The sequence below is a fragment of the Callorhinus ursinus genome, unplaced genomic scaffold, assembly GCF_003265705.2.
Source record: "Callorhinus ursinus isolate GAN/ISIS: 27379988/994484 unplaced genomic scaffold, GSC_fseal_2.0 scaffold10, whole genome shotgun sequence".
Classification (NCBI taxonomy): Eukaryota; Metazoa; Chordata; class Mammalia; order Carnivora; family Otariidae; genus Callorhinus; species Callorhinus ursinus.
Genome location: NW_027397072.1, coordinates 80,494,465 through 80,522,266, shown reverse-complemented (window position 1 = coordinate 80,522,266; position 27,802 = coordinate 80,494,465). Strand labels below are relative to the sequence as shown.

At 46.0% G+C, this 27,802-nt stretch overlaps 1 protein-coding gene across 2 annotated transcripts in view; it reads right to left on the bottom strand.

Moving 5' to 3' along the window:
* Window positions 1-27,802, bottom strand: part of NPAS2 (neuronal PAS domain protein 2) — a 151,963-nt gene that overhangs the window by 38,550 nt on the left and 85,611 nt on the right. For both annotated transcript variants that reach the window (XM_025869020.2, XM_073897862.1), the window contains exons 3-7: window positions 24,119-24,267; window positions 17,794-17,885; window positions 13,465-13,554; window positions 2,909-3,029; window positions 1,773-1,886 (exon numbers count right to left, since the gene is read on the bottom strand). In XM_025869020.2, the coding sequence (XP_025724805.1) occupies window positions 1,773-1,886; window positions 2,909-3,029; window positions 13,465-13,554; window positions 17,794-17,885; window positions 24,119-24,267 (566 nt within the window). The remainder of the gene's footprint in view (window positions 1-1,772; window positions 1,887-2,908; window positions 3,030-13,464; window positions 13,555-17,793; window positions 17,886-24,118; window positions 24,268-27,802) is intronic.

Genomic DNA, 27,802 nt, shown 5'->3' with positions numbered 1-27,802 from the left:
AAACTCCAAGGTTCTTTTCCAATTGCACAATCCCAGCCCCACCTTCAGATCTCCTGCCCTAGAATCTGCATTTTATTTTTTTTTAAAAGATTTTATTTATTTATTTGAGAGAGAGAGAATGAGAGATAGAGAGCACGAGAGCACGAGAGGGAAGAGGGTCAGAGGGAGAAGCAGACTCCCCGCCGAGCAGGGAGCCCAATGCGGGACTCGATCCCGGGACTCCAGGACCATGACCTGAGCCGAAGGCAGTCGCTTAACCAACTGAGCCACCCAGGCGCCCTAGAATTTGCATTTTAACAAGCTGCCTCACCCAGTGAACCCTACACCAGAACTGGCATCGCGCTGGGTACTCGGCGAGGCACCTCTTAGGTCAGTTTCTTTAACTCTCGGTAGCCCGATCAGCTACCATTTACTTGTGTGTGTGGTTCATTAAACATTCATCTCATGAGCTTTAGGAACGCCTTTCAGATGAGTCAGGTTAGGCATGGTCAGGCTTTGGCTCTACCCTGTGTAGCCCAGATCTAGGGCCCCACTTGTGAAAGCTGACCTCCCTTCACTTCCAACCACTCAGGAACACTGAGCCCTGTTTGGGTAGGTTCCCAGAGGGCCCCCAGTTGGCCCCGGAGCCCATTATCCAGGCATAAACCCTGAACACATTGGCAAGACCAACATGCTTAGCAGCATCTAGTTGGAGCCTTTGAGACAAAGCATGTATATTTATGCAAGCAACATATAGCAGAGGATCGTCTAAGGGTGAAGGGAAGATCCCGGGTAGAGCCTCAGCATTAGGACTTGGGGCCATTTATGTTTGGTCGGTTCTAATGGAAACTCTGGGACTAATTAGGCGGGGTAATGGACCTCACCGTGGGTCTGGAGTTAAGTATCAGTGACAGAGCCTGCCCCAGTCCGAGCTGCCATCAACTCCCTATTGCCTCATCTTTCCTTTTTTCCCCATCTTTGCGGTCTTATGAAATGTTAGATCATTCAAAACGATTTGTTTTGTGTTGAGGTTTGAGGCCTGGAGCAAACCAAATGCAAACCTTCCTGTAGCTAGGCTTGACTGTGGAGCGGGGGCGGGGGGGGGGGAGGGGTGGGGCTTGCACTGCTGAATTTCTGGCAAAGGGCCTGCATTCCCATTTTCCTCAGGTCAAAATTGAAGCTGAGGGTGTAATTCGAGTTCAGAGGTGCAGCCAGAGTTCGGATCATTAGTTATCTGGGTAATTTCAGAGAGTAAGATTTTACTGCTTTGCTAATCGGCTTGATAATTCACCCAGTGTGGATTGCTGGCTCATCATAAAGTGGCCACTTCCTGTGCCTTAGGGTCAGAGGGAGAAGACCTATGTACCAGACCCATGAAAACATGCTCACGGCAGTAGTGTAAAAAGGACAATAAAGACGCAGAAATCAAGGTTATGGATCTTTATGTCACAATGCAGCCCTATTGGGCTGTGTGTAGGCTGAGCCTGTTCTTTATTAACTGTAAGTTTTTTCTCACAGCACAGAACTCTTCCATCAGCCTGAAACTAAGTAAATGGATAAAGTGCATTTCCGTGGGACTTCCTGCCCCGGCATAAACAAGTGTGGGAGTGCGTTCTTCTCGAATGGGAGATAACATTTACGAGCACAAAATGCATCTTGGGAACATGAAAATCCAAATGCAAATATGAAAAGCACATGTTCTCACTCCTCCTCCCTCAGTGAGTCTTATGCCCCCGTGTGCACGTCTGCATGACAAAAGACGCTGTCACAATTATATGACAATTGAAGCTTACCATTGTTGTAAGCGCGAAAATTTCCTACAAATTTTATGTATTCATACGTTGGAAATTCCTTTGGGTTCCAGCTGCCTCTGAGGAGATGGCAATAAAACTCTACATCGCTGTCAGCTGGGCGGTCAAAGGAAAAAGAGAAAACGAACGTGAATATGACATAGATTCTAGACCAAACAAGTTGTGTCTTTGCGTAACTCTCAGGCTTCAGTCTACACACGGCCGGGACGTTTCTCTCATTACGACTGACTCTTGGACATGGTTTTATAACCTTTGCAGAACCGGGGGTTCCCCTCATAGCTTATATAGATGTTTTGCATCCCATACTTGGGCCCAATTAGTCTTAATTTGCTCACAGATGTCTGTGGTTGGTTATGTCGGCATTGATTAGTTCCGGCTGTTTTCATATGGTGTATTAAAACAAAGCTGCTCACATAGAGCTGCTCTCTTTAATCTAATCTTTTCACGTTGCTTTGAAGTAAAATCAGATGTACAACAGGACACATTATTCACGGAAAATGAACTAAGGCCTGAACAAGTAAGTACGAGGCACTTGCACGATCTCCTTCAATGTCTGTGCTTCGTTAACAGACACACGGTTCAGGAGGCACTGAGGCTGGCCTTCCATCCAGGTTGCCAATTTTGAGAAAAACTTTAAAATTCCATAAAAACTGCAAATGTATATAATAAATAACCAGATGACAGCCTCAGGAGAAGAGAATTTGGAGTTTTGACCTAATTATTCATTTTGCAGTTGGTGACTTGGTTATCATACAAATCTAGCATTACGGTGTCCTCTAAAATAAGCAGATTGTGCGCTGATTTTTGCATTGTTTGGTACCAAAAGACTCTTCGTGTTAAAAAAAAAAAAAGAACTTCTTGTATTACATGCAAAACAAATTCTTATTTGTAAGCGCCATGCTTTCAAATTTTCCACAGAGAAGTTAAATGTCATACATATTCCAAACTCCAGTTTTAGCTTTAAATTTAAAATATACCTCTAAGGATCTTGGAAATATTCTGAGTCACAAGGAAAATTGTTCTTAAAATTAGTCCTCCCTTCTTAATTCATTCTAACCTCTTTTCAAAAGTAAAATTCTTATCTTTATATCTTGTAAAACCAGTAAAGTTAAACTTACATTTTAAGTATTCTGGGGAGGGGGAATCTGTCACAAGCATATGGGAAGAAAGCATTTTATACACTTCTGAATGTTCTTGTTCTGGAAGGAAATTTAACAAATTCTGATCCATGACATCTGACTGAAAAAGAAAATAAAGAACAAAGGTACACACTCAACGAAGATGAAAAACAAAAGCAAACGCCAAAACTGAACATTGAAGACAATTCAGAACTGGTTTCTGAAATGAAAAGTTCAAGATCCGATTTTCTGTGAAAACGCTCGAATCTATCACTCCGTCATCCTGAATTATAATCTAGAAGGGTTTACTTGCTCCAATGCAAAAGGATTGTCCATGGGCCTAAAAAAGAAGTAAGAGTTAAGTCGGACAAGCATGCAGAGAGCCCTACTCTTCCTGGAGGACTCCACCTGCCGACACTCCTGTGTTCTGGTCAGGGCGGCAGGGGCATCGAGGGACCCCCGGGCAGGCCCACTCGCTCAGGGGAAGGGCCCGGAAGAATGCATAGGGTTCCTTTTCTTTCTTTTTTTTTTTTTAAGATGTTATTTATTTATTTGAGAGAGAGAATGAGAGAGAGAGAGAGAGCATGAGAGGGGGGAGGGTCAGAGGGAGAAGCAGACTCCCCGCTGAGCAGGGAGCCCTATGTGGGACTTGATCCCGGGACTCCAGGATCATGACCTGAGCTGAAGGCAGTCGCTTAACCAACTGAGCCACCCAGGCGCCCCATAGGGTTCCTTTTCTGACCATTAGGCCCACAAAAGAATACCTGTTTACTTCTTAAAAGTCTCCTCAATCAAAGGAACTGTGCTTTTTTTCTGAGTGATTGGGCACTGCGATACAAACACACAACATAGAATCTAATATAGCACTGTCCAATAGAACCGTCTAAGGTGATGGAAACGGTCTATCATGTGTGCTGTCCCTTATGAAAGCAATCAGCCACGTGGCTATGAGAATTGAAACGTGGCTGGTATGACTGAAGACTGTTTTAAATTCCATTTATTTTTAATTTTTAATTTTTTAGAGAGTGTGTGCACATGTGCGGTGGGGGGGAGGGGCAGAGGGAGAGAGAGAATCCCAAGCAGGCTCCACATCTAGCGTGGGGCCCGATGCAGGACTCAGTCTCACAACCCTGAGATCATGACCTGGGCCGAAACCAAGAGTCGGACACTCCACCCACTGAGCCACCCAGTGCCCCTGAAGACTGAATTTTTAATTGTATTTAATTTTAATTATCTGAATTGGTATTTAAAAAGCCACATGTGGCTAGTGGCTCCCATATTCGCTAGTGCAGGTGGAAGCTGACAGAGGAGAGAGAGAAGATAGGCATGTCTCTTGCTGCCTCAGTCTCCCTTGATAAACTCATCCTTTCCTACGTTTTTAAAACACGATCTTATAAACTCTTAAATTTGTATGTCTAGGTAACTCTCTGTTGTGTGTCCCCTGGGGACCAGAGGTTGACATGCATCCCCAATGGCATTCTTTTGCACCCATACCTCCTCCTCCTCTGTGCTCGATGTCCCCATGGTATTGCCAACTGGTCACTTGCCCATATCAGACACCCCGGTGGCATCCTCAGCTCCTCCCCCATCCCGCCCTCGTCTTCACATCCAAACAACGTCCAAATGCTGTGACACACTCCTCCCTCAAATTCTCTCAGATCTTCTCACCTCCCTTTATTCCCATGGCTTTGACCCCCAGTCTAGAACACCATCCTTTCTTATCTGGGGAATGAACTGACCAAACTGGTCTTCCCACATCGACTTTTGTCCCTGTCCCCACGTATTCTCCAGCAGCAGCCAGAAGGAGGCCTATATCAGATCAGGTCACCACCTTGCTTAAAATGGTCTATTGCCAGGGGCGCCTGGCTGGCTCGGTCCATAGTGCTTGTGACTCCTGGTCTCAGTGTCGCGAGTTCGAGCCCCATGTTGGGTATAGCCCTGACTTCAGAACAAAACAAAACAAAAACTCTCTGTTGGCTGCCAAATGCTCCCAGAATGAAACCTGAAGCTCCCACTTCACTTCTGAGGCTCGTACTCCCCACCCTCCAAATTTCCTTTTCTCCAGTTGGCCAGCTTGCTCTTCCTTCTGGGCCTTCCCCAGGTTGCACCCTGAGGCGAGGACATCGTGCACCTCTCCTTGTGTTCGGCTAACTCCTGTACCTCCTTCAGGTCCCTGCTTTGAAGGCACTGGCCCTGAGGAAGCACCCATGGATGTCACCCTCACTGTTGGGGCTCTGGCCTCTGAAGCCCCCTGCTCTACTTGTTCTGCGGTCCTGTAAGTGCTGGGGAGGGGCAGTTCCCCCAGACGGGAAGGTGGAGAGAGGCCCAGAGGTCGGGACTGAAAGCTGGCTCTGCACCCCCATCAACCAAAAGATAAGGAAGCTGTGAGGGTGGCGTGAGCTGCTGGTCAGTCACTCAATGAATGCTTAGTGTGATCAGGTGTTTCATAACTGTTCAGGAAAGTTCTCAAAGTTCTCTTGTTCGTTCATGTGCTGATGTGTGTCCTCTGCCTGCCTCATCCAATGGGAGCCCCAGGAGAGCAGGGACCCTGTCTGCCTTCTTCACCCCTGGGTGCCTGACATTGAATGGTGCTTGGCCTTCGAGAAAAATGCATTGACTAGCTGAAAGACGTCTCGGGGTGGGGGGTGCACAAGCAAGACAACAGGACTCAAAACAAGGCAGCCCGAGAACACTGAGCCTGGTGTACAGAGTCCAGTCATATGGACAGAGAGGTTCCCAGGGAATGATTCCCACAGGGAGGAATCCCTGAGCAGGAGCTGAAGGACAAGACGGTGTCTACCGGGCAGCCAGGGTGCTCCACGCAGGAGGCAAGGTGCGCACAAAAGCATCACAGGAGGGAAAAGAGCAGTGGAGGCAGGTGTTGCAAAGGGAAGTGAGGCCAGAGCTGCGAGGGCCCCAGAGGAGTGAGTGCCTTGTCCTGTGCGCCTGGGGTCGGGGGGCTGGGACCCGCTGAGGGGCCGAGAGGAAGGGACGGCCGGACTGTACTTGGGCTTTCTGGCCTGAAGAGGGAGGAACACAGGACACCACCAGGCTAGAGAAGGTCAGTCTGAACAGGCTCAGGGAAAGGGAGACGTGATGTGCAGGACGGAGAGTCCAAACAGGTCAATCAACAACAGAATCCACCCAACGCTGACTGAGGGCCACCGTGTGCCAGCCACTGCCTTTGGCACTGGGAAGAAACCCAAGGAAGCAGGCGAGGCCCTCCCCTCTTGCAGCCAGCAGTCCGGGGGCTGTGAGGACGGGGGACACCACCTCGTGGCCGATGAAGGACAGGAGGAGGGGAAGGAGGGACTCCCAGCTCGATGGCGTCTGGGCTTGATCTCTGTGGGCAGACTCTGCGAACCCCTGACTAGCCTGTGCTATCATTTTCTCCCTCGGGCTCTCTCCAAGTTCCTTCTGATGTTCTTGATTTTATTTTAAGCTCATTCCCTTTAGTTTTTTAGATGATGACTAATGCTCACAGATGACAGTAGTCTTTCTTCTTGAAGACACTGCAGATACAAGAAAATGATGACTAAGTCACTCCATGGCCTTTTCTTGGAGAGCCCATTGGAAGCCCCCTTCCTGTGATGTGAGTATGACAGAGAGCAGGGTTCAGGGGCTGCCTGACTTAGCTGCTTCTGTGGAACACAGCTGGCAGGTCACAGGGCTGTGGGGGCACCTTGGGCTACAGGTTCCTCACAGAATAAAGATGAACCCCGGATGGAGGTTGGTGGGGGGGTGGTGGTGGTGAGGATTGAGTTGACACCCACAAAAGGCTCAGAGCCATCTCTTGCTATGTACTATTATATTACTATTATGCCATTTCCACATGCCGACAGGCAACACAAACAATGATGGTTTGAAAATTGAAACTCTAGCGCTTACAGGAGAATAAATTCTGTCTGCACTTGAACTATCCCTTGAATGAGCTGAGCTCTGTTTATTAAAATGACAGCAATTACAGAGACAAGGGAGGGCACGTGCCATCCGCATCCATCTTCCCAGCTGAATCACAGTGTTGGGAACATCATTTACCTGTTGGAGACAGAAGGTTCTCTACCCCAACTTACTGATAGGTCCTTGGCTGCTTCCTCAAGAACCTTTACCAAAACCACTTTCACTACGAACGCCTGTCCTAATTCCAAATCGCACATCTCCCGTGTTTCTTCTTGTGCCCCTCGGGAGCCTGGGGATGATCAGGAAGTGCTTCGGGACACAGCAAGGCACTGTCCTCTCTCCCTAGGAACCAGCAGCACCAGTTCGGTGGCACCCAGCCAAGTTAAGGGAGCCCACCCACGGAGTGCACAGAAGCCGGCCGGCTGAGTCAGAAGGGAGCTGGGTGGACACTCTGTCCTGCAAGGTCCCAAACAAGCCCTGGCAGTTCTTGCTGGAGACGTCTTGGCCACGGTGAGAAGTCTTGGAGAAGGGGCAATCGTGAGATGTCGTGGAGGAGCCTCATGGTGAGAAGAGGCAGGAATGGGCTCCCCGAAGCAGTCAGGGCCTCAGTCTCCCTAAAGGGCCAGGGGGTTGGAGGCACATCCGATAGGCTTTGATGCAGTTTAGACGCAGAATCAAATTGGCGGCCCAACGGTAATGCTTTCAGAAGCCAGTACAGGGAGTGGCTTTGACCTTAGAGTCGTGAAGAATTAATTAGAATATAAAAGGTACGAACTATAAAGAATCTCTGTTCATGAAAAGAACCTAGAGAGGGAGAGATGAGCCACATGATGAGAGAATAGATTTGTAACACATAAGCCATGGTGTAAGTCCTAAAATTAAGGTTCAGTGTTAAATGCTGCCTTGTCACCTAGCAAAACTGGGAGGCCCTCGACGGGCCCAACTGAAAGTTCTCCTTCACACTCTGCCCCCGTGGAAAGGTCCCCTAGCTAAACAATGTTCCTTAACGAGGGGGACAGACACAGTTCCTGCTCATCGCTGGGTAGTGGGTTTAACTCCCTGCCAGGCTGCGGAATTATTTTAATAAACCAGTCTCACCCCTATGGGGACCGGGGGGTGCCCCACCCTCCTGTTACTATGAAGCCTGCTTCTCACAGCCCCTGCTGGTATTGCCCGGTGTGGCCCCGTGTCCTCATCTGCCAGGCTGTGAACACATGAGACCGATAAACTGCTGTCAAGCTCATCTGTCCAGTGTTGGGTGTTGGGCCTTCAGCCGGACCTGTATCCCTAAGGCAGAGTGAGCAGGAGGTGATTCAAACAGTACCTGACAGAGGACTAGTGTTGAGAACCATGGAAAGAATGCCTCCAAATTACAAGAAACAAACCAGACAGTCCAGTAGGAGATTGGCAAAATACCCAAACAAGCACTGTGTTCACAAAAGAGGAAATACAAATGGCTAACACGCATATGCAAGGACGCTCAATCTCATTAGCAATCGGGAGAAAGGCAAGTTAAAACTCCATGAGATATGTTCACGTGTGAGACTGACAAATGCTAAGAAGCCTGACAATCCACGTTCTGTGACATGGGGCGCCTAGAACTCTCGACTCTGCTGGTGGAGGGTAGACTGGTGCAACCATTGTTAACCACCTGGTGTCATCTGGTACCCGTGAAGGTGCACCTACTCTCCAATCCGGCCATGCTACACCTAAGTTCTCTACGGCATGCTTGCCAATGTTCATCAGGAAACATATGCAGCATGTTCACCAAAGCACCTTCCAAGGGTTCCAACCAGGAACGGATGCAGAAATGTTAGCACATTCCTCCAATGGAATACTAGGCAGCAACGACCTAAACCCGTGACTGCCACTACTAACGGTGTGAGATGGATGGATCTCACAAACAACGTTGAGCAAGAGGAGTCCATTTCCCATTTTCCTAAAGTTAACCAGAAGGGAATACTAAATCATATTGTTGAGTGACAAATCAAAAGTTGGTAGAAGGACAAAGAAAACCAAGGAAGCAACGATCTTAAAAGCCAGGAAAATGGTCATCTCTGGTTGGGAGGTGGGGGTGCGTGATGGGAAAAAAATACACGGGAGCTTCTATGGTTCCCAGACATATTCTGTTTCTTCACCTCAGTGACAGCTACCTGTATGTTTGTGCTCACTTTATCATGAATTTAAACATCGAATGTATGTTTTATATATACTTTTGTATGCATGCTTTATAAAAATCAAAAGGCACATTAAAGTAGAAAAAAATCGGGACACTTGGGTGGCTCAGTCAGTTAAGCAGCTGCCTTCAGCTCAGGTCATGATCTCAGGGTCCTGGGATTGAGCCCCGCATCAGGCTCCCTGCTTAGCAGGGAGTCTGCTCCTCTCTCTGCCTGCCGATCCCCCTGCTTGTGCTCTGTCTCTCTCTCAAATAAATAAATAAAATCTTTAAAATAAAATAAATAAACCAAACCTAACTGGTGACCTGGACTCTTTTAACCTGTGACCAGCTCTGAGCTGCATGCAGCCACACCTGCCACAGCCCTCCTAGACAGAGCGACCCCCAGCTCGGCCCCCACCCAGAGCCATCTCTGATCAGATGCCCGGGATCAGGCGGGTTCTTCCAGCAGGTGAGGGGCAGGCCAGGGAAGGAAGGGCAGAGTGATGTCTCCTGGGAGGTGTTTCATGGACTTGCTGCTGTGTTGTGTGGTAATGTAAGCCAGGGGCTCTGTCTTTCCTTTTCTGCAACCTCCTCTCCCTGCTGTGACCCTTGCCATGGGAACTTGGCCCTTTATTCTACTTTCATCTTGCACTGCTTTCTGGAGCTTTCACTGGGAGAACCAGCATTCCATGGAAGTAGTTTTTGGTCTGTAGATTTCTCCACATTTATAAGCACTTGTGCCTTAGATGATTTTCCTTTGGGGAGGTGGTACTGTCCGTGCCCATATTTCTCCCTTTGGAGGCACCTCCCACTCCTGCCGAGCTATTTGCATTGCTCTCGAGGTTAGCAGCCCCGTTTATGAACTCAGCCCCTCACTCAATGAACACTTAGGCACGTCGGGTCTGTGCTCAGGCCTGAAGACAGGACCTCTGCCATATGGATGGGTAGCATGGTCCGGCCCATTAAGCAAACACTGCAATCATTAGCAAATCAAAACAGCAATCTGGGAAGTTAGATTCTTTAGAAACTCAAACAAAAGTCCAAAAAGGAAATACAGTTTATGCCTACTTTGGGTCTCTCATTTGGTTCTGCCTCAGCCATATTCTTTCCCGATTCCGTCGGAGGCATGTGACTTAGTCCCTTAGATCTTTCCTGGAAGGTTTTCATCCCAGAATCTCCCTTTAGCCCTTGGTCCTCCATCAGCATGCTCATCCGCCATGCCCACATTGCTTCTTTGACTGCCTGTGTTAATTCTAGACACCAAAATGTGCTGGTGTCACCACCACAGGAAAGCTTTGACTTTGTCTTAAAACCATTTCCTGCTTTGAGCTGTTTTCTTTTTTCTATCAAATTGGGAAAGAAAGCTCTAGAATATTGCATCAGAATATTGCTGTACAAAAATCTATCATGTGAGCTTCTGCCATGTCTGAGTTTCTAGTAGTAGGAAGGAAACAGAGAGACAAGTAAGCCTGACAGTCTCAAAAGAAGAAAGGAATTCTTGCTGCTTATCCCCCAACCTTCCCAATCACCAATGGGCTTCCAATCCCAGGCCCCACAAGGGGCAGTGGGACCCAACCCCTGGTATGCCAGCCTCTGATACAAACAGGGGGCACGGCTGCTGGGGCCCATGGGCCCTGCCCCTGCCCACACTGCATCTCTGTTGGACGTGCCTTGCGTCAATGGCCACCTGTCCCAAGAAGACTGACCACCGCCCTTCAGTTCCCCATCCTCTTCCTAAGAATTGTAATTCTCCATTGTAAGGACAGCAAATGTGATTTAGCTCTAGTTCTGTGCTAGCTACTATTCTAAGTGCTTTACATCCATGAACTCACGTAAGGGACTCTTAATGGCGTTTGGTACATTGTGAGTGCTCAATAAATGTTAAGCTGCTTCTCTATTAGTCTCTAACGGTTTAACAGGTGAAATCTCTGAACAAAACAGCAAACCTTTAAGGAAAAATAATCTCACATGGGACTTTTCAATGGCTGCATCATCCATGGACAAGTCCTGGGCTCATGCTTAGTAAGAGGGAAGTCCAAATTGAAGTGCATTAAAACAAAAGCAGAATTCCTGGATAGCAACCCAAATCCTTGGCATCAGGAAGATACCAGAGCAGAGTGGTAAGGAGCTTGGGCTCTGCGGGCAGTTGCACCTGGTTTAAGCCCGGCTCTGCCCTCACTGGCTGGGCCACCTTGGGTCTCCTCCTTTGTAAAGTAGAGGTGATAGAGGTATTACTCCCGGATGGGCTCCTCTGCTCAACCAGCTGGTTACTGATTGGCACCAGGGAAGCTCCTGTCCTTGCAAGAGAACAAAGATGAAAGTGAATGCTAAGCAAAAAAGGAAAAGCAGGCAGTGCTCTTGGTAAAAACCAGATAATATGAGTTAGAAGTAAATGGAAGTTAAATTTGGGGATTGTCCATCCTGGGCTCACCTCCACTGGAGAGCTTAAGGGTTGACTCTATGTGTTTCTGGGTGTGGGTCTATATACAGACACTCATGATTCATACGGATCTAGCACTGATAAGTAGAGATGGGATTATTTCTGCTCCTTCCAGAGTTAGAAAATAATTCACAAAGGTGGTCCTAAATTGCTCTGTAATTTCAAAGCAGAATTCCAGACTCACTTTCCAAGTCCCTTCTGCCATGTATAGCAACTGGGTCATCAGATAATTACAAGAGCATAAAGCACAACAGTGCAAATCCTGTTTGCTCAAACAGCTCTGGGCTCTTGCATCTCATTCCTGGGTCATTAAGGAGGCTCCGTGTTATTGCTTTCAATCAGCGCCTGTCATGGTTCAATCCTGTCCATTCAAGACAAAACACAAACCCCTCCAACGAAGCACCCCATTGCTTCTTCTTTCCTCAGCCCCCTCAGGTCAGCCCGAAGAAGCCAGGCTGATTTGATGGGGTCACTTCTGTGTTACCTCTATCAGCCTCATCACTATTCTGGCCTCAGATAAAACCAAGGTGAAACTGCACTCTTGCCTCCTCGGGGCTGAGAACCAGCCTCTCTGACAGCAGTCAAGAGGAGAGAGAATGCCCCAAACCTAATGCACCTTGGAGACGGTGCAGGGGGTGGACCGAAACACAAAGGTTAGACAAACAATGGGGTAATGCAAAGGCATCTGCCTAGCAGGGTAAAAACTGCTTTTTTGGGCTATACCGCACAGTGACCAGCAAAGGAAGAATGTGGATGGTGACTCTGATCTGCATCGTTTGCAGAAACGATGTGATGGGGAGTGGCTTCTGAGGAAAAGGGTAACCCAGGAAAATATGGAATCTTGGGCCAGTAGCAAAGCTGGGCTCATCACCCCAAGGAAGGCGAGCTGCTCACGAAACAAGGCTGCACTCTCCCCCAGCAGGTGCAGCTAAGGAGAGGGGGCCATGGTCCTCCGGTGTCTTCCTGGCCCAGGATTTCCTTTGTACAGGAACCAAGGGAAGTTGTTCTGGGAGTGGGGAGTGGTGGGGTTAGGTGGTTTGACAGAGCTTGTGGGGAGGAGGGAGAAGACAGGAGGCTTTATCCCCATCAGGATGCCGCTGGTAGAACTGTCATTCAAAGTCACAGTCTGTAGGAATAAATAAGGTGTGGCAGGAAATGGAAGGCTGGCCAAATGCCTTTGAGGGATCCCCAGAGGTGGACCGTCTACCAGCCAGGTGCTGCTTGGTGAGCCGGGTCCTTCTGACTGAGGGTTACCAGGGCACCAGGCAGGCTTAGGCAGAGAGGAGGAGAAGGAGGGAGGAGAGGCAGAGAGGGGAGAAGGGAGGGAAGGAGGGAGGAAGAAGGGGAGGGAGGAGCATCTAGGAGGGCCTTTGTCAAGCAGCACCCAGCCCGCCTCTGAGCCTCCATCTGGAGTCCCTGGGACAGCAGAGCTTGTCGTCCTGCCTACACCCTCCCCATTCCCCAAGGCCTCCCTGGTCCAAACAAACACATCTTCCCAGAATATTTCAACTCTCCCCCCACCACCACCCCCATCACCCCTGTCACAGATCCTTTATTACCATTAAGTGTCACCACCTACTTGCAATCTCAGACATGTCCCCAAACCACGTCCCATCTCAAGCCATCTGCCGCGCGTTCCTCCACCAGCTCTCAGTTGACCTGGGAGGTCGGCTTTTCCCTTTGTAGGATATACATAAGCCTCTGTTCAGGCTCTAAGATCTGCTAACTGTGCTAGGATTCTGTCGTCAGCTCAGCTCCTGTGTGGTTTCTGGGGCACAGAAGGGTAAGGACCTGCACCCATATCCCCCCTGCCAGGTTTTGCCATGTCGAGATCTGGGTGCCTTGTTTGTTCTAGAACAGCATCTTTCTGCACCTGCCCTTCCTCTAGAAGCCCTGCCCCCACCAGGACTCTGGCCTCAGCCTTGTTGAGGACATTCCTTAACCCTCCTTACACACAGACCCCCCTCAGACCTACATCACCCCCAATGTGAGATCTGAATGGTTCTCAAGGGAAGACGATAATGTGGACTGGCAAAGGCCAGCAGAGCAGAAACTTACTGGTAAGTGCCCAAGGAGAGGTGTGATACTGTCAGAAACATACAGGATGCTGCCGTCCGTTGTCACTGCAATAATGAAGCCGTCCAGTGCCTGCAGAGAACCCAACAGTGGAAGGCTCCTTAGTGGCGCTTTTATGGAGGAGGATGTCACTGAAGCAAAGGATCCCCTATTATGACACTGAATTTATTTTGTAATTCTCAGAAGATTTCCACAAATAACCTCACTGCACTTTTCAGCCTAGCACACAGGATGGTTTCATATGCAGACTTCGTCTCGCCCAGGCAAAGGGCTTGCTAAAGCACTAAAGGGCCCCCTGGAAAATCTGACCTCTTGGTATCCTAAAATTCAATTTAGCCATGGGAATTACCTAAGTAGTTTTTTAATGGTAAGCATCCCATTGGGCTGGACCAGAAACATCACAGTTACCATTAAAAAGATGATATTTTATGGTTCCCATCCCCTGATCCCCAATATCGCTTTGAGTTCAGCGGTAAACATGGACCGGAAGGTATCGGACCTAACAGGTGCATTAACAACTGTCGGTCAGGGTCGACCTCTGCCTACATTCATTGCCACAGGAGGAATGCCTCCCGAAGGAACTGTTTGTCAAGAACGTTCGCATTACTTGCTAAGTGTCTACTGTATGTGAGGCATGCTACTCTAGGTGCTTCTGATAGAAAAGAAAGGATGCAGGCTCTTAATGTTTTCTCACACTTCTGCTGTTTTGTTTTTAGATTCCTTATTGGATGCTCACAATGCTTTCATAAGACACAACTGAAAGTTGATTTCTAAAATTCAGACTGTGAAATTCAGCACTGAATGGGGTCATCCTGGCAACGGGATATACGGGTGCCCCAAATAGAAGGAAAAGACTAAGACAAGCCCATCTCATTGGAAAATGAGTCTCTGAGGGAGTAATATGCTCAGGTGGACTGTTACTGTAAACCTATCACTTTGTACTGACTGCATCTTTGAAATAGCATCTTCCTCGAATGTGAAAGTTTCCTCTTTAAAGGAAAAAAAAAGCCACACTGAAATATGTGCTTAGAAAGTTCTGGAAACATTTTGTATGCACTCGGCTAGTTCCTCTCAGGGTGTTACTAGAAGTCTGCACGGTCATAGGGGCATTAATTCGTTCAGTTAGGAGGGTGCAGCTAGGTGCACTGCAACAGGAACTGGAAACGGTCCATTAACTGGGCATGGAGGGTACCGTGCCAGGATGGGAGAGAGCTCTCTTCACCAGGAAAATGAACACTAGGGTCATTTATTATTTTATACTCACATATTGCAGGATTCAAGACTGAAAAATAGATTAAAGCATGTTTCTTAAGAGGACCTCATCCTTTTGGGTTACATCAGTGGTTTTCAACTGGGGGCAGCTTTGCCCCCTCTCCCCTCACACCTGTTGGGAGACATCTAAGCAATGGCAGCAGACATTTTTGGTGGTCACTACTGGGGTGGGTGCTGTTGGCATCTAGTGGGTAGAGGCCAAAGATGCTTCGAAACATCCTACAATGCACAGGACACCCCCATAACAATGAAGGTGTCAATAGGGCCGAGGCTGAGAAATCCCAAATAAGATTTATGGGTCATGGTGAACCCAGAGGTACATCCTGGTACCTTTTGCTTCTTTTCCTAATTTTTTTTTCAGTTCTATTTGCGGCACTCCTAGAGGTGAGCTTTAAGAGGTGGGGGCACTGTTGAGGAGGGCAGTGGGACCTTTTTGGAAAAAGCAGGGCAGCATACTGGGAAAAGAGAAGCAGTCCAAACGATCTTCTTGTGCTGTGAGCCCAAGCCCCTCTTGGATTTCTAAAGCATGTGGGTGTTAAAAAGCTGAAGGTATTTACAGATGGGAGATAACTTTCATCAGCTTATTGGCGTCTTCCATTAAATGCACAAGAGGTGTGCTGAGTCACTGCTTGGAGCACACTTGCCGGGTTTTAGTGGGTCCCATCAGCCCGATCTGAGGGACTCAGCAGACTGACTGCAAAGTCGCAAAGTAAAGGTGACTGTGACGGCAGCTCCAGGGACGCCAAAATGCCCCAACGGCCCCAATTTTATACCTGCCACACACCAGAAGGGAATGAAAACACCCCTTTCTGCCAACTCCTGATTCTGATGCTTCCTGTGTTCCCGGGGACAACCTCTGGGCTAAGAGGAAAGATTGCTGAATACAATTCAGAAGAAATGTTACAAACTCCCTAGGGACCAGTCGGCAAGAGCTGCTGCCCCTTCGTCGGAGTCGATGTGCTCACGGGCTCGTAGCCAGCATCTACGTCGGCTTACACGGTACCCGCCTGGGGGTTCTGCAACCAAGGCACTTTTGTTCTTTCAAACTCCACGACTGTGTGCACTGGGCTGGGGCCTTTCTGAGAGGAGAGGAGAGGAGTTGGGACTCACATCAAGAGGGCACCAGTGGTGCAGCACCCTGGGGCCTGATGGGTTCTGTCCCGATTTAAAACGGAACTTCACGGTTACCAAGACATGGCATCTGAATTCCTCACAGCCCCTGAAACGGCTCCGGAAAAGGAGAGGCTGTGTGGCTGGAAAGGGACACGCACGAGCAAGAAGAAGCCTAGTGGCAAATGGTGACAACCTCATCCTCTGGGGGCCCTGTGGCGGCCAGGCCATCCGGGAGAAGATACCGGAGGTGCGGTTAACTCATGGCCAGGTCTGTGTCTCCTGAAGGGCAACAGGTTGGAACAGAAGCTTAGAACAGTCAGAGATAAATCAGAAGCACTAGTGGGTGGGTTTCCCAGGCTCCTCAAAGCTGCAATTTGCCCAGAAGGCCTGCTTGTTGCACAGGATTAACTTCAGGCTTAATTCACTCATCAGGCACGATTCCTTCAGATTTGCTTCAAGGAGTCTATACTGGGAGCCGGGGAACGTGCAGAAAGAATATACATACAAATCTAAAATCTTCTTTTTCTAGAAATTCCAGTCTCCCGAATCTCAGTCCTGCCTTTCAGCCCAAATATGTATCCATTTTTAACTTTCTAAAAGTCTTGTTTCCTCAGACACTTTTGATATCTTGAAACTCAGTGGGGGAGGGGGAGAAGAAAGATGTGCTACAGGCTCTTAAAAAGAGGCTGGGTGCTGTAGGGTTATGCGTTTTAACTACTGTCCCTAAGAATTAAAAGATAAAACGGTTTATGTAAAGTAGCATAATGATGCATTAATTCAACATTATATTTCACAAGCTGGTCTAAATTTAACATACTTAAAATGCATTGCTTCTGGAGAAAGTTCTGTATTTTCTTTAAATATAGTTCACATGTAGATTTAAGTATCTTTCATTTTATGCAAATGTTCATTAATGCGCTTATATTTCATAATATTTGGACATCTTCATTCTGGCATTTTCTTACTCCAGTACTTTCTGTTTTCTGCATAGTTAATCTATGTAAATTAAAGTTTACATCAGTCTTATACACGCACCTAAGATGAGATATAGAAAGAAGCCACTCTCCAAAAACCCTGCCAGGAACCACTGACATGTAGCCAGCGTCTAACTTCCTTTCGCTGAACTCATTTGTCTTGGTTTCCTCTTCTAAGTCAAGGGCCCAGACATGCCACGTCTGGAGCCTTCTCTCCCTCCACTGTCATGTCCATACACTCCCAGCCTAATCCTCAGTTGAGACGTCAGAGCACCCTGCCACATGTTTTTGTAGAGACCCATCCTCATCTGTACAGATGGGTTTCACCCAAATGTAAACACAGGACACTGAAGAAGGCCACTGGCCAGATTTCCACAAATTTAGCCCTGAAGATGGGTGTGGGCACCTAACTTTCTAGAGGAAGAAACGTGAGCATCTTTCTCAGCCCAGAAAGGGCGTGTGCTGGGTGGGGAGGCACAGGGTCACTTACGGGAGACACCCACGTGCTATGTTGATGTAATATGAGCTCAAGTTAAAAGCCTAACTTTAAAAGAAGACTTTTGTTTTCAAAATGTGTTCTACTAAGGGAAAAACATAATCATATAATCACCGCCTTCTAAAGAGGAGACTCTGATTTCCTCCCTCCTTCCCCTCCTTCTACCTACCTGCACCCTTGTCCCTCCCCAGATCCCCCACTGGGTGTCCTCTAGTTGGGAGACCATGAGCGGGCTTGCCCTGCACACACTCACATCCAGTTTCGGGATTCTTGCTTATACTGCCAAACTCTAGCCAAAAAATAAGCAATAGCACGCAGGGCTTCAAGGGGTGTCTGTTTCAAGACCTCTTTCCAGGGTCAAGGACAGTTGTTTACTTTGGGCACCAGGTCTTATCTGGAACAAGCAGCTACATTTTGATTTGCAACGAATTAAGCTAATTTGAAAGTGCATTTCACCTCCAACATCAGCTGGGTGAATTCTTCATTACTGAGGAATGAAGGCTTCCAGTCCTGCTGAATATCACAGATTTCCGTTTGCGCTGAGACTTCTAAAAAAAAAAAAACCATAAATAAACGGTTATAGTCAAAGGCACCTTGGAATTAGAATTAACAAATGAAGCACATTTATTTCTATGTAATTTTGTGTAAACTTCTGTGTTGTTTAAATTAAAAGAAGCCTGGATAAGGAAATAGGTTACCCTGAACTTTGGATGTAATGGGCTTAAAGGCGGCTCTGGATGTTTTCACACCCTTTTAATGAGGCTTCCGGAGAAGAGTCCTCCGCTCTCTGTGTGGCCATAGTGCTTGCCAGTAGCAGGAGCACAATGCCCTTGAATTTCCCCATGACAAAGCAGTTGGGAGTTAGGCAGTTGCCACCTATCAAGGCAATGGGAACAAAGACAGGGGCGGTGGGACACAGCCCTAAGCTGCCTTTCAGGGTCAAGGCAAAGCAGAACACTTTAGAAATCTGGGATTTTCAAAAATTCCAGACACACCTTAGGCTTGTAGTAAATAACCTCCTGTGTCTAGGCAGAATGTCATGTATTTTTCAGCAGTTCCAGATACTGAAGTACAATGTGTCAGACAAATACATGTTATTTAGTTGCTTTTAAAGCCAGAATCTCAAACCTTTTCTGGATTGATATATAGTTTGCTTGTTTCTGTTCTACCTTGTACTGAAGATGTTATTCATGTTTGTAAATTCAATAGTCATTGGAACACACAGGACTCCTTAAATACTCGAGTTCTTTTGCATTTTTGAAAGTGTATTTTGTTTTATTACTAAAATGTCTCTGATAAGATTATTACAGATAGCTCAAATGCTGTATCGGATATATTTGTTTTTCCTTCAGTTGATCCTCCATCTTTTTTTTTTTTTAAGATTTTATTTATTTATTTGATACAAAGAGAGAGAGTACAAGCAGGCTGAGCAGCAGACAGAGGGAGAGGCAGAGGGAGAAGCAGGCTCTCCCCTGAGCAGGGAGCCTGATGCGGGGCTCGATCATGACCTGAGCCAAAGGCAGACCCTTAACCGACTGAGCCACCCAGGCGCTCTTGATCCTTCATCTTAACCAACATTTTGCCCCACTTTATGTAGTAAGAGGTTTCTTTAGGGATTATTTTTGTGATGCTACTGGGATGGTTTCTTCCTCCAAGATTTTGGAAAGAACAAGCTGTTGCCACCACGGTGGCCAGAGGCTGCACAACGTGAAATGCATCCTGGGAAGCAGAGGTAGTTCTGGACCAGTGTTCATTCTGGGGTGCCAGCCGAGGCAAGGAAGAGAGGGTGAAACTCTCATCCACTGGCATTTGATGTGACCAATATCATAAGCTACAAGTGACAGGGCAGGGTCAGCAAAGAGGTGTGGTGATGGCAGTTTCTAAATAGCAAGGGAAGCAAAACCACCTGGAATCATTTCTTTTCTGAAGAAAAACATTACAATTAACAGCTGAACCCCAAAATTCTACTGTAGTGTAAATTGCAGTTGTGTCCTAGAGTGCTCACCTCCCAATTGTTCCTGGTAGGTGTGAACAAGGAGCAGTATGTCTCTGGCTTATGTGTGGTCAAAGAAAAGTCTGGGAAATGGGGCAGAAAGTCTCTACTAAGCTGGGTTAACATTATCCTGTCCACCAGACACATTTCTCTTCGTGTTCAGCTTCTCCGCAAGCCCCTAGTCCCTATCCACTAAGGCAGACAAAATGAAGGGGCATGAAAGAGGAATATGATTGGATGTTGGAAGAAAATCACATGAAATCAGCTTGAGATTCACATAAGAAGAGGAAAGCATTGCAGGTCAGCCTGGTCCTGTAGAAGTAACATTTAGATGGATGTGGATAAAGATGTGCAATACACTTTGTTATTTACATAATTCAGGGATTTATCTCTTAGACACTGATGACATAAAATTTACCTACGAAGAAACATGGTCAGGTTCTCATTTTGATTTGGATTCCTTCAAAAAGAATATGTATCCATTCCAGGATCAAGATTTGCCTTCCAAGCTGAGAAAAAGGGGATGCTTGAACAATTATTGAGGAAAAAGTCATCATAAAGAATTATAATGACTACCTAGACTTAATCATCTTTTCTTGCTTATCATGTGGCCTTCCTGTATCATGAAGGCAGAAAGCAGGTCTAAATCCACAGTTCTTTACCCTGGCTGCACACTGGAATCACCCCGGAAATTCTAAAAATACAGATGCTTGTGCCTCACCCAGTGGTGTGCTGGTAAAAGGCTTTCCCTCCCTAAAGAAAAAAAAAAAAAAAAGAAAGAAAGAATAAAAAAGAAAAAAAAAAGGCCCTGATTTATAGTGCTTTCCCATTTCTGTGGTGTAAATACTCACACAGTGGCTAATTTTAAGCTGTCAACTGGCTTGCAAAACTCCTGAAAATTTAACAATCATCTTTTGCAAGTCAGGATGAGCCAGCTGCAGCTCACCACTGGGGTTCCACCCCTAGATATTCTGATTTATTGATCTCTGAGGTGTGACCCAGTTATATGTATTTTTAAAACTCTCCAGGTGATTCTAATGGGTGGCCAAGGTTGAGAACCAGTAGGCTAAATGGCTACACTAATGGGCTGCTACAGCACAGTAATACAAATATCCCCAAGAGCTCCATGAATTATGCCTTGTGGAAAAACAGCATGGTGTAGTATTAAAAACCTGGGATCTGGAAGCAGACTGCCCTGTATAGATTTTCCCTGGCTGTCTGACTTGGGTGAGTGGCCTAACATCTCTGTGCCTTGGTTGTTTCATCTGTGAAATAATATTAACTCAGGGGAGCTGCTGTGAAGTTCACATGTGTTCCTATACAAGAGTCCTTAGAACAATGCCTGCCTGACTCATGGGGAGCCCTGAATAAATGCTGACCATGTTGTTCTCTGCCCTACTGCAGATGCTTGTGGAGTTCATGTCCATTTGGATTATAACGGAAGTTATTGTTTGTTTTTATTTTTTTGATTTAATCCAAATTTTGGCCCCCTGCGGTATTTCTCCATAAAATCTACCATGAATTTTCTGCTTTCTTTGGAATATAAAATCACAGAAGATGAGTGAGATCTGCAGGTGATCAGGGAGGGTTGCATTTAAGGGGGCTGTGCAAAGTAGGCCTTAATCTTATAAAAAAGGTGAGCTGGAGATGGGCACTCCTGGTGTTAGGAGGCTGCATTTCTGCTAACTGATTCTTTCCAGGTCCCAATTTGACAATTCTGTAATTCTGCAGCGGACAGAGCCCAGCATAAATGTCACACTGATGAACTTGATCCCAGCTGTCCTATTTAACAGCTGTCCTGCTTCTCAGTGGCACTGACCTAGTTTGAGTAATTTGTGCAAAATATCTTGGTAATCGCACCAACCTGCTATTTCACTTAGCCAAATCATTATTTAGGAAACATAACCGTTCTGATTAAATTATTGGGGCAATTGAATACTGCGGCAACACTTTATTCCAATCCTGCTTGATTGTTCTTCCCTGACTTTTAACAAAAGCAATTAACATATTCTCTACACTCCCCTGGGCAGCTTTGGAAGAAAAAGAAGGAGGATATATCATTACTGTCATCTTTTTAATAGGTATATACAATTATTAAAGAAATAATAAAAGAATAGCAAGTATAACGAAACTTTCTAATGTCCTAGCTGTGCCCTCTTCCATGAAATCATCTTGTCTAGGAAAACATTCAGTGAAAGAGAAGTATCACTGTGAGCACAGAATAATCGTAATTATCTCCTCAATAACCTGACATTTCTGACTTTATTATGTTTGGTGTCATGGTGAAGAAAAAAAAAAAGAATTCTGCTCTTCTTGCTTGTTAATATCTACTGAACCCTCTTAATTCTTCTCCAATTTTTTTTGTACCATCCATAGGTGAGCAGTGGGGCAGGGTGGTCAGTGCTAAGAGGTAAAAGGGTTTAAAGGAAAAAGGTAAAAGAGAAAGACATAAGTCTTTCTTATATTTCTTAAGTTTGAGAAAGACATAAGTTCAAGGATAGATTCAAGTGGTAACTTCATATAATGGAATACTATATACCAACGAAAATGAACAAGCCAGAACACTGGAAAAACACAGATTAACCTCATAAACATCATGTTTATGATCTATGATTCCATCTGAATAAGTCCCAATAGCCAAACTCTAGTATTAGAAGTCAAAACAGAGATTACTTCTGGGGAAAGCAGAGGTAATAGGAAGGAAGGGGCATCTATTGGGGAAGCTTGTATTTATTGACCTGTGTGTTGGTTTCCTAGCTGTGTTTACTAATATACAGTGTGATAAGAAACTCAATTGTACAGTTATTATTTGTGTATTTTCTGTAAGTATTAAAACGTTTTTAAAAAAGAAAGGAATGTTGGGATAACTGGATATACACATGCAAAAGGATGAATTTCAACTCCCTATCTTACTCCATATACAAAAAATAACTCAAAATGGATCATATGCCTAAATGCTAACCCTGTAGCTTATATGCATGATGCTTAATCTATGGCTTAAAACTATAAAACTCTTAGAAGAAAACATAGGTGATGTAAATGTTCATATCCTTAGATTAGACCATAGTTTCTTAGATAAGATACCTAAGACACACACAACCAACGACAACAAAAAAAGATAATTGGACTTCAAACTTGGAAACTTTTGTGTGTCAAAAGACATCAGTAAAAAAGTGAAAGGCAACCCACAGAACGGGGGGAAATATTTGCAAATTATATATCTGATGAGGGTCTAGTATCCAGAATATATGAAGAACTCTTACAACTCAACAACAAAAAGATAGATAATCCAATTAAACAATGGACAAAGGATTTGAACAGACATTTCTCTAAAGAAGATATACAAATGGCCAATAAGTTCATGAAAAGCTGAACACTATTAATCTTTAGGGAAATGCAAATCAAAACCATAATGAGATAATTGCTTCATACTCCCTAGGAAGGCTATAATAAACACCACACACACACACACACACACACACACACACACACACACACACCCCCAGATGTGGGGATGTGGAGAAATTGAAACCCTCATTCACTGTTGCTGGGAGAATAAAATTGTGACTGGGTGGCTCAGTTGGTTAAGCATCTGCCTTTGGCTCAGGTCATGATCCCAGGGGTCCTGGGATCGAGCCCCGCATCTGGCTCCCTGCTCAGCGGGGACCCTGCTTCTCCCTCTGCCTCTGCCTCTCCCCTTGTTTGTGCTCTCCTTCTCAGATAAATAAAATCTTAAAAAAAATTAAAATTGTCCAGCTGCTGCAGAAACCAGTTTGGCAGTTCCTCAAAAAGTTGAACTTGAATTACCACTGGACCCAGCAATTCTAATCCTAGATATATATCCAAGAGAACTGAAAGTATATAAACCCTGCAAAGGACTGTACATGAAGCATTATTCATAATGGCTGAAGAGTGGAAACAATGCAAAAGCCCCATCAACCGATATATGGTTAAGCAAAATGTGGTATATCCATACCATAGATATTATTGGCCATAACGTGGAGTGAAACACAAGTACTTGTTAAAATATGGATGCTAAGTGAAAGAAGCCAGAAACCAAAGACCACATATTGGATGGTTCCAGTTGTATGAAATGCCTAGAACAGGCAAATCTAGAGGGACAGAAAATAGTTGAGGGGTTGTCAGGATTTGGAGGGAGGGGAAATAGGGAGTGACCGCTTTATGAGATGATAAAATTAGTGTTAACGGTGGCACAGCCTTTTGGATATACTAAAACCGCTGTATTAAAAACTTCAGAATGGTGAATTTTATGGCACTTGAATTATATTTCAATAAAAAAATGGATTTGACAGTAAGTAAGTTGCTGATTTTCAGTTTATTTTTTCCATGGTGTAGCTCAGAAAGCTAAAGAGTTCAGGGGCCATGGCAGAGGTGGTTGGAGAAACCAGTCCACTTTGCTCCAGTAGAAAATGAATTCTTGGGCATTGCATCTCTTCAGAGCTGAATGAAAAATGCTTGCTGCAGACATTTTTAATCAAGACACTCCCACTGTTAATGCCACTCCACTTGGGCTGGGTGCTACCTGTGAGGCTGCTCTGGATTCTCTCCTCTGGCTAATAAAGCAATTTGGGAGGTGAGTGTCCTTTCCCAAAACCTGCTGGAGGTGGGATATTAAAGAGGGTGGCGTGCCTTTGCAAGAGGAAGCCTGTACTGATGAGATCGGGCTTTGCTGGAAAGAGAGAACCAAGCAGAAGACCAGCTTGATGAAGTCATCGCCAAATGAGAGGACAGGAATGGAATAAAAATGGGGAGAAATGTAATCTTTACCATTGTGTTTCTGCAAAAATCCAATGACCTTTTCCAGCACGGTTGTTTTGTCCATTTTCCGCGTGTTGCCAGGGAGCATGGAGCTAAGCTCTTTGATGAGAACATTGAACTGGTCCCGACGCTTCTTCTCAGACTTGTTTCGAGAAGCTCTGTAAACACAGAACACACCAGTTACTAGAACATTCCACTGCATAAAGGCTTTATTATGAAATGGAAGTATTTTCTATCAGAGTGTGCTCTGTTGTGATCATCTTATCAGAACTCTTTCAGGGAAAGTAACATTCAGAGTTGGATAATGGGGACAAAAATGTTTTGCCAGACTTCTGGCCACAAAGACAGACAGTGTTAATAAGTAAGTTCTGACTCAGATGCAAAATCTTACACAGATTAGCTCCGTTGCCGGATGCTGTTCAGTCTGACTTCATGGAGCTTTAAACTTCAGAGAGCAAATGACATGCTGTGTACATGGCGGCAGCCCACAGGGTTCTGCTCTGATAGCCCTTCCTTAGGCTCTAACCATTTCCCCTCCACCCCAGAGCACCCAGTCCTAGGCATCAAGTTACTAGGGGCAACCAGGTACCCTGAGAGTCTGGCAGAGAGCCAGGCCACACGGGGCGTATGTCCTGGCCCCTGCCCCAGAGCTCATCATCCTGTGCGGAGACGAGGCACACCCCACACAAAAACGTCTGCAAGCCGTGCTTGACCTGGGGCCAACGTACGACAGAGAACACGGATGGCTGTCAAGCTGCTAAGAGCAGATGAACCCTTTTAGAGATGACTTAGAGGAGCTTAAATGCATAATACTAAGCGGAAGAAGCCAATCGGAAAAGGCTACCTGCTGCATGATTCCAACTATATGACATTCTGGAAAAGACAAAACTATGGAGACAGTGAAAAGATCATGGCTGCCAGGGACTGAGGTGGGGGCGGATGAATAGATTTTTAGGGCAGTGAAACTCCTCTGTATGATATTATAATGGTGGATCCACATCATTCTACATTTGTCCAAACTCAGAGAATGTATAATACCAAGAGTGAGTGCTAATGTAAACTATGGACTCTGGGGGATAACGATGTGTCAATGTAGGTTCATCCATTGTATCCACTGGGGGATGTTGATAACAGGGAGGCTGTCCATACATAGGGGCAGGGGATGTATGGGAACTCTCTGTACCTTCTGCTCTGTTTTTCTATGAACCTACAACTACCAAAAAAATAAAAAAAAGTCTATTTCAAAAATGACACACTACACAGCGCATCTACACAGAGATCAAAGTAGAGCTGCTTGGCTTGAGGGGAGGGGACCTCTGAGGAAGCCTGGGAGCCTCAGGAACCAGAACAGGAAAGCACGGCTATGGTGGCTGTTCTAGAGATAGCCAAACAAGGAGCATGTGTCACAGTTAGCCTGCCCTCACCGGGGGAGGTCTGGGAAGCAGCACCACTCTAGAGGTCTTGACCTTTAATGACACACCACAGACCCAGGGACTGGCTCTCCGCCCCACGGGACCAGCCCCTCATCAATAGTCACCTTAGCCAAAGGTGATCGAGAGCTGACCCACCTTCCTCATTTCACCCAGGATGGACTTGTTCCACAGTCAGCTCACTGAGAGAACAGGAGTGACAGCTGCGGGGCCCATCAAACATGGTCTACCTGCTGCTCTAGGTACCCTGGGGCCCCGGCATCAAGGTGCCCAGGGCAGCCGATCACTTACCAGGAGGCTATTGGCCAACGTGCAGTCAGGACAGGGTGCTGGTGGCTTGCGACAACGCAGCAAATTCCCATCAGAGGGCTTCACCTCCCTTGGGGTAGGTATCCATATCTACAGGTATCAGCGTCAATAAAGATTCTGCTTCCCCAAACAGCCCCGGCAAACACGGGGACACAATGCAAATACCCTCTTCTTAGATGTCACAGTGGCCATAACCACTCCGCTTGCCTCTGTTAAGGACACACGACCTGTCTTTTTTTCAACACACCTGTTGACAAGCCATCCTTTGCTGATTATATCTCGGTTTGGGTTCCTTCCTGATGACACCTGAGGCAATTCTTACCTCAAAGCTTACCTCGAGCGTGTGATCACTACCCATACATAAGGATCTCTGTTTCCTGACTTTTCCTTCATTCCTAACCTTTTTGGATTTGGGGACCACCTGACACCCTTAAGGGGTTTCTACAAAGGCCTCATTCCCAGCCAAGTAACCACCCTCATGCATGTGTTCTCAGACTTATAGACTGAAGGCAGGTGTCCAAGGAAGAAGCTAAGGTGTCTTTTGAGAGTCTCGGGTAAAAAGCATAATGTTCAAACTCACAGGAGAGAAGAAAGGAACCTTTTAACTTTCTGAGTGACTGTCTATGCATTATAAATAATTTTTTGGCCTAGATTTTAAAGAGTGGCATGCAGCCTCCTTAGCCAAAAAAAGCTCTGCCTCTGTCCTACTTTGCCCATTATAAGTTATTTGTGAGCCGATAACACCCAGCTCATTATTACTCTGTTCTCTTCTTCAATGGGTGTAATGACAACCAACATGGCCTGGCAGAGAATACGATGAAGGCTTATATCATTAGTGACAGAAACACAAACTTGTTTCCGTCAGCCTCCGCCTGGGACACACTATGGTGCCCACTGGAAATCGGTCAATGTCAGCTGGATCTGCAGCTCTGAGGCAAGAGAAAGAAAATGAGCCTCGAATGACCTTATTTCCAACAAGAAGGTCATCTTGGCAGGCCCTGAGACACCACACACAAGGCACCGGGACAACCCGCCGAAAGGCACTTCATCAGCCTCTGGGTTTGATTTTTCTTTTACGTCATTATTTACATTCAGTAAAATTCATCCATTTTAAGTGTACAGTTTGATGGATTTTGGTAATTGTGTAACCACCACCCAAACCCAGAGTCGAAATAGTTCCCTCGTCCTGAAAGGTATTCTCCTGCGTCTTGGTGGTGGAGCTCCCCTCAATGACAGTCACAGGAAACCACTGATTTGCTGTCACTTCAGTTTTGCCATTTTTAGAATTTCATGTAAACAGAATCAGACAGCGTATAGACTTGAACACACAATTAGCATTAAGTTTTTGAGATTCATCCATGTGGTTGTATACACTAATATTCCTTTTGACAGCTGACTAGTATTCCATTGGGGTGTGTCCAGTTCAGGGGGATTGAGAAAAATGCTGCTCTGAGTATTCACATCCATGTCTCTGTGTAGACACAGACACACCTTTCTCCTGGGTAAATACATAGGTGTGAAATTGCTGATTCATAGTCCAAGTGTATGTTCACCGTGATTAGGTATCGCCATGCTGTTATGTATGCCAAGTGGCTGGACCGCGTCTGCATGTCCACCAGCAGTCTATGAGGGTGTGTGTTCCTCCACATGCTTGTCAACACATGGTATTGTCAGTCTCTTCCCACTGTAGGCATTGTGATGTTTCCTCATTGTGGTTTTAATTTGCATGTTTCTGATGACTAATGACGTTGGACACCCCTTCACATGCTTAATGTTGTTTCATATATTTTCTTTTGTAAAATGTCTGCTCAAATCTTCCGCCCATGTTTCAGTCGGGTTGTTCGTCTTCTTATTGAATTGAACAGAGAGGGGGGGAGAGAGAGAAAGAGAGGAGGGCTGGAAGGGAAGTTTGTGTGTGTGTGTGTGTGTGTGTGTGTGTGTGTGTGTGTGTGTG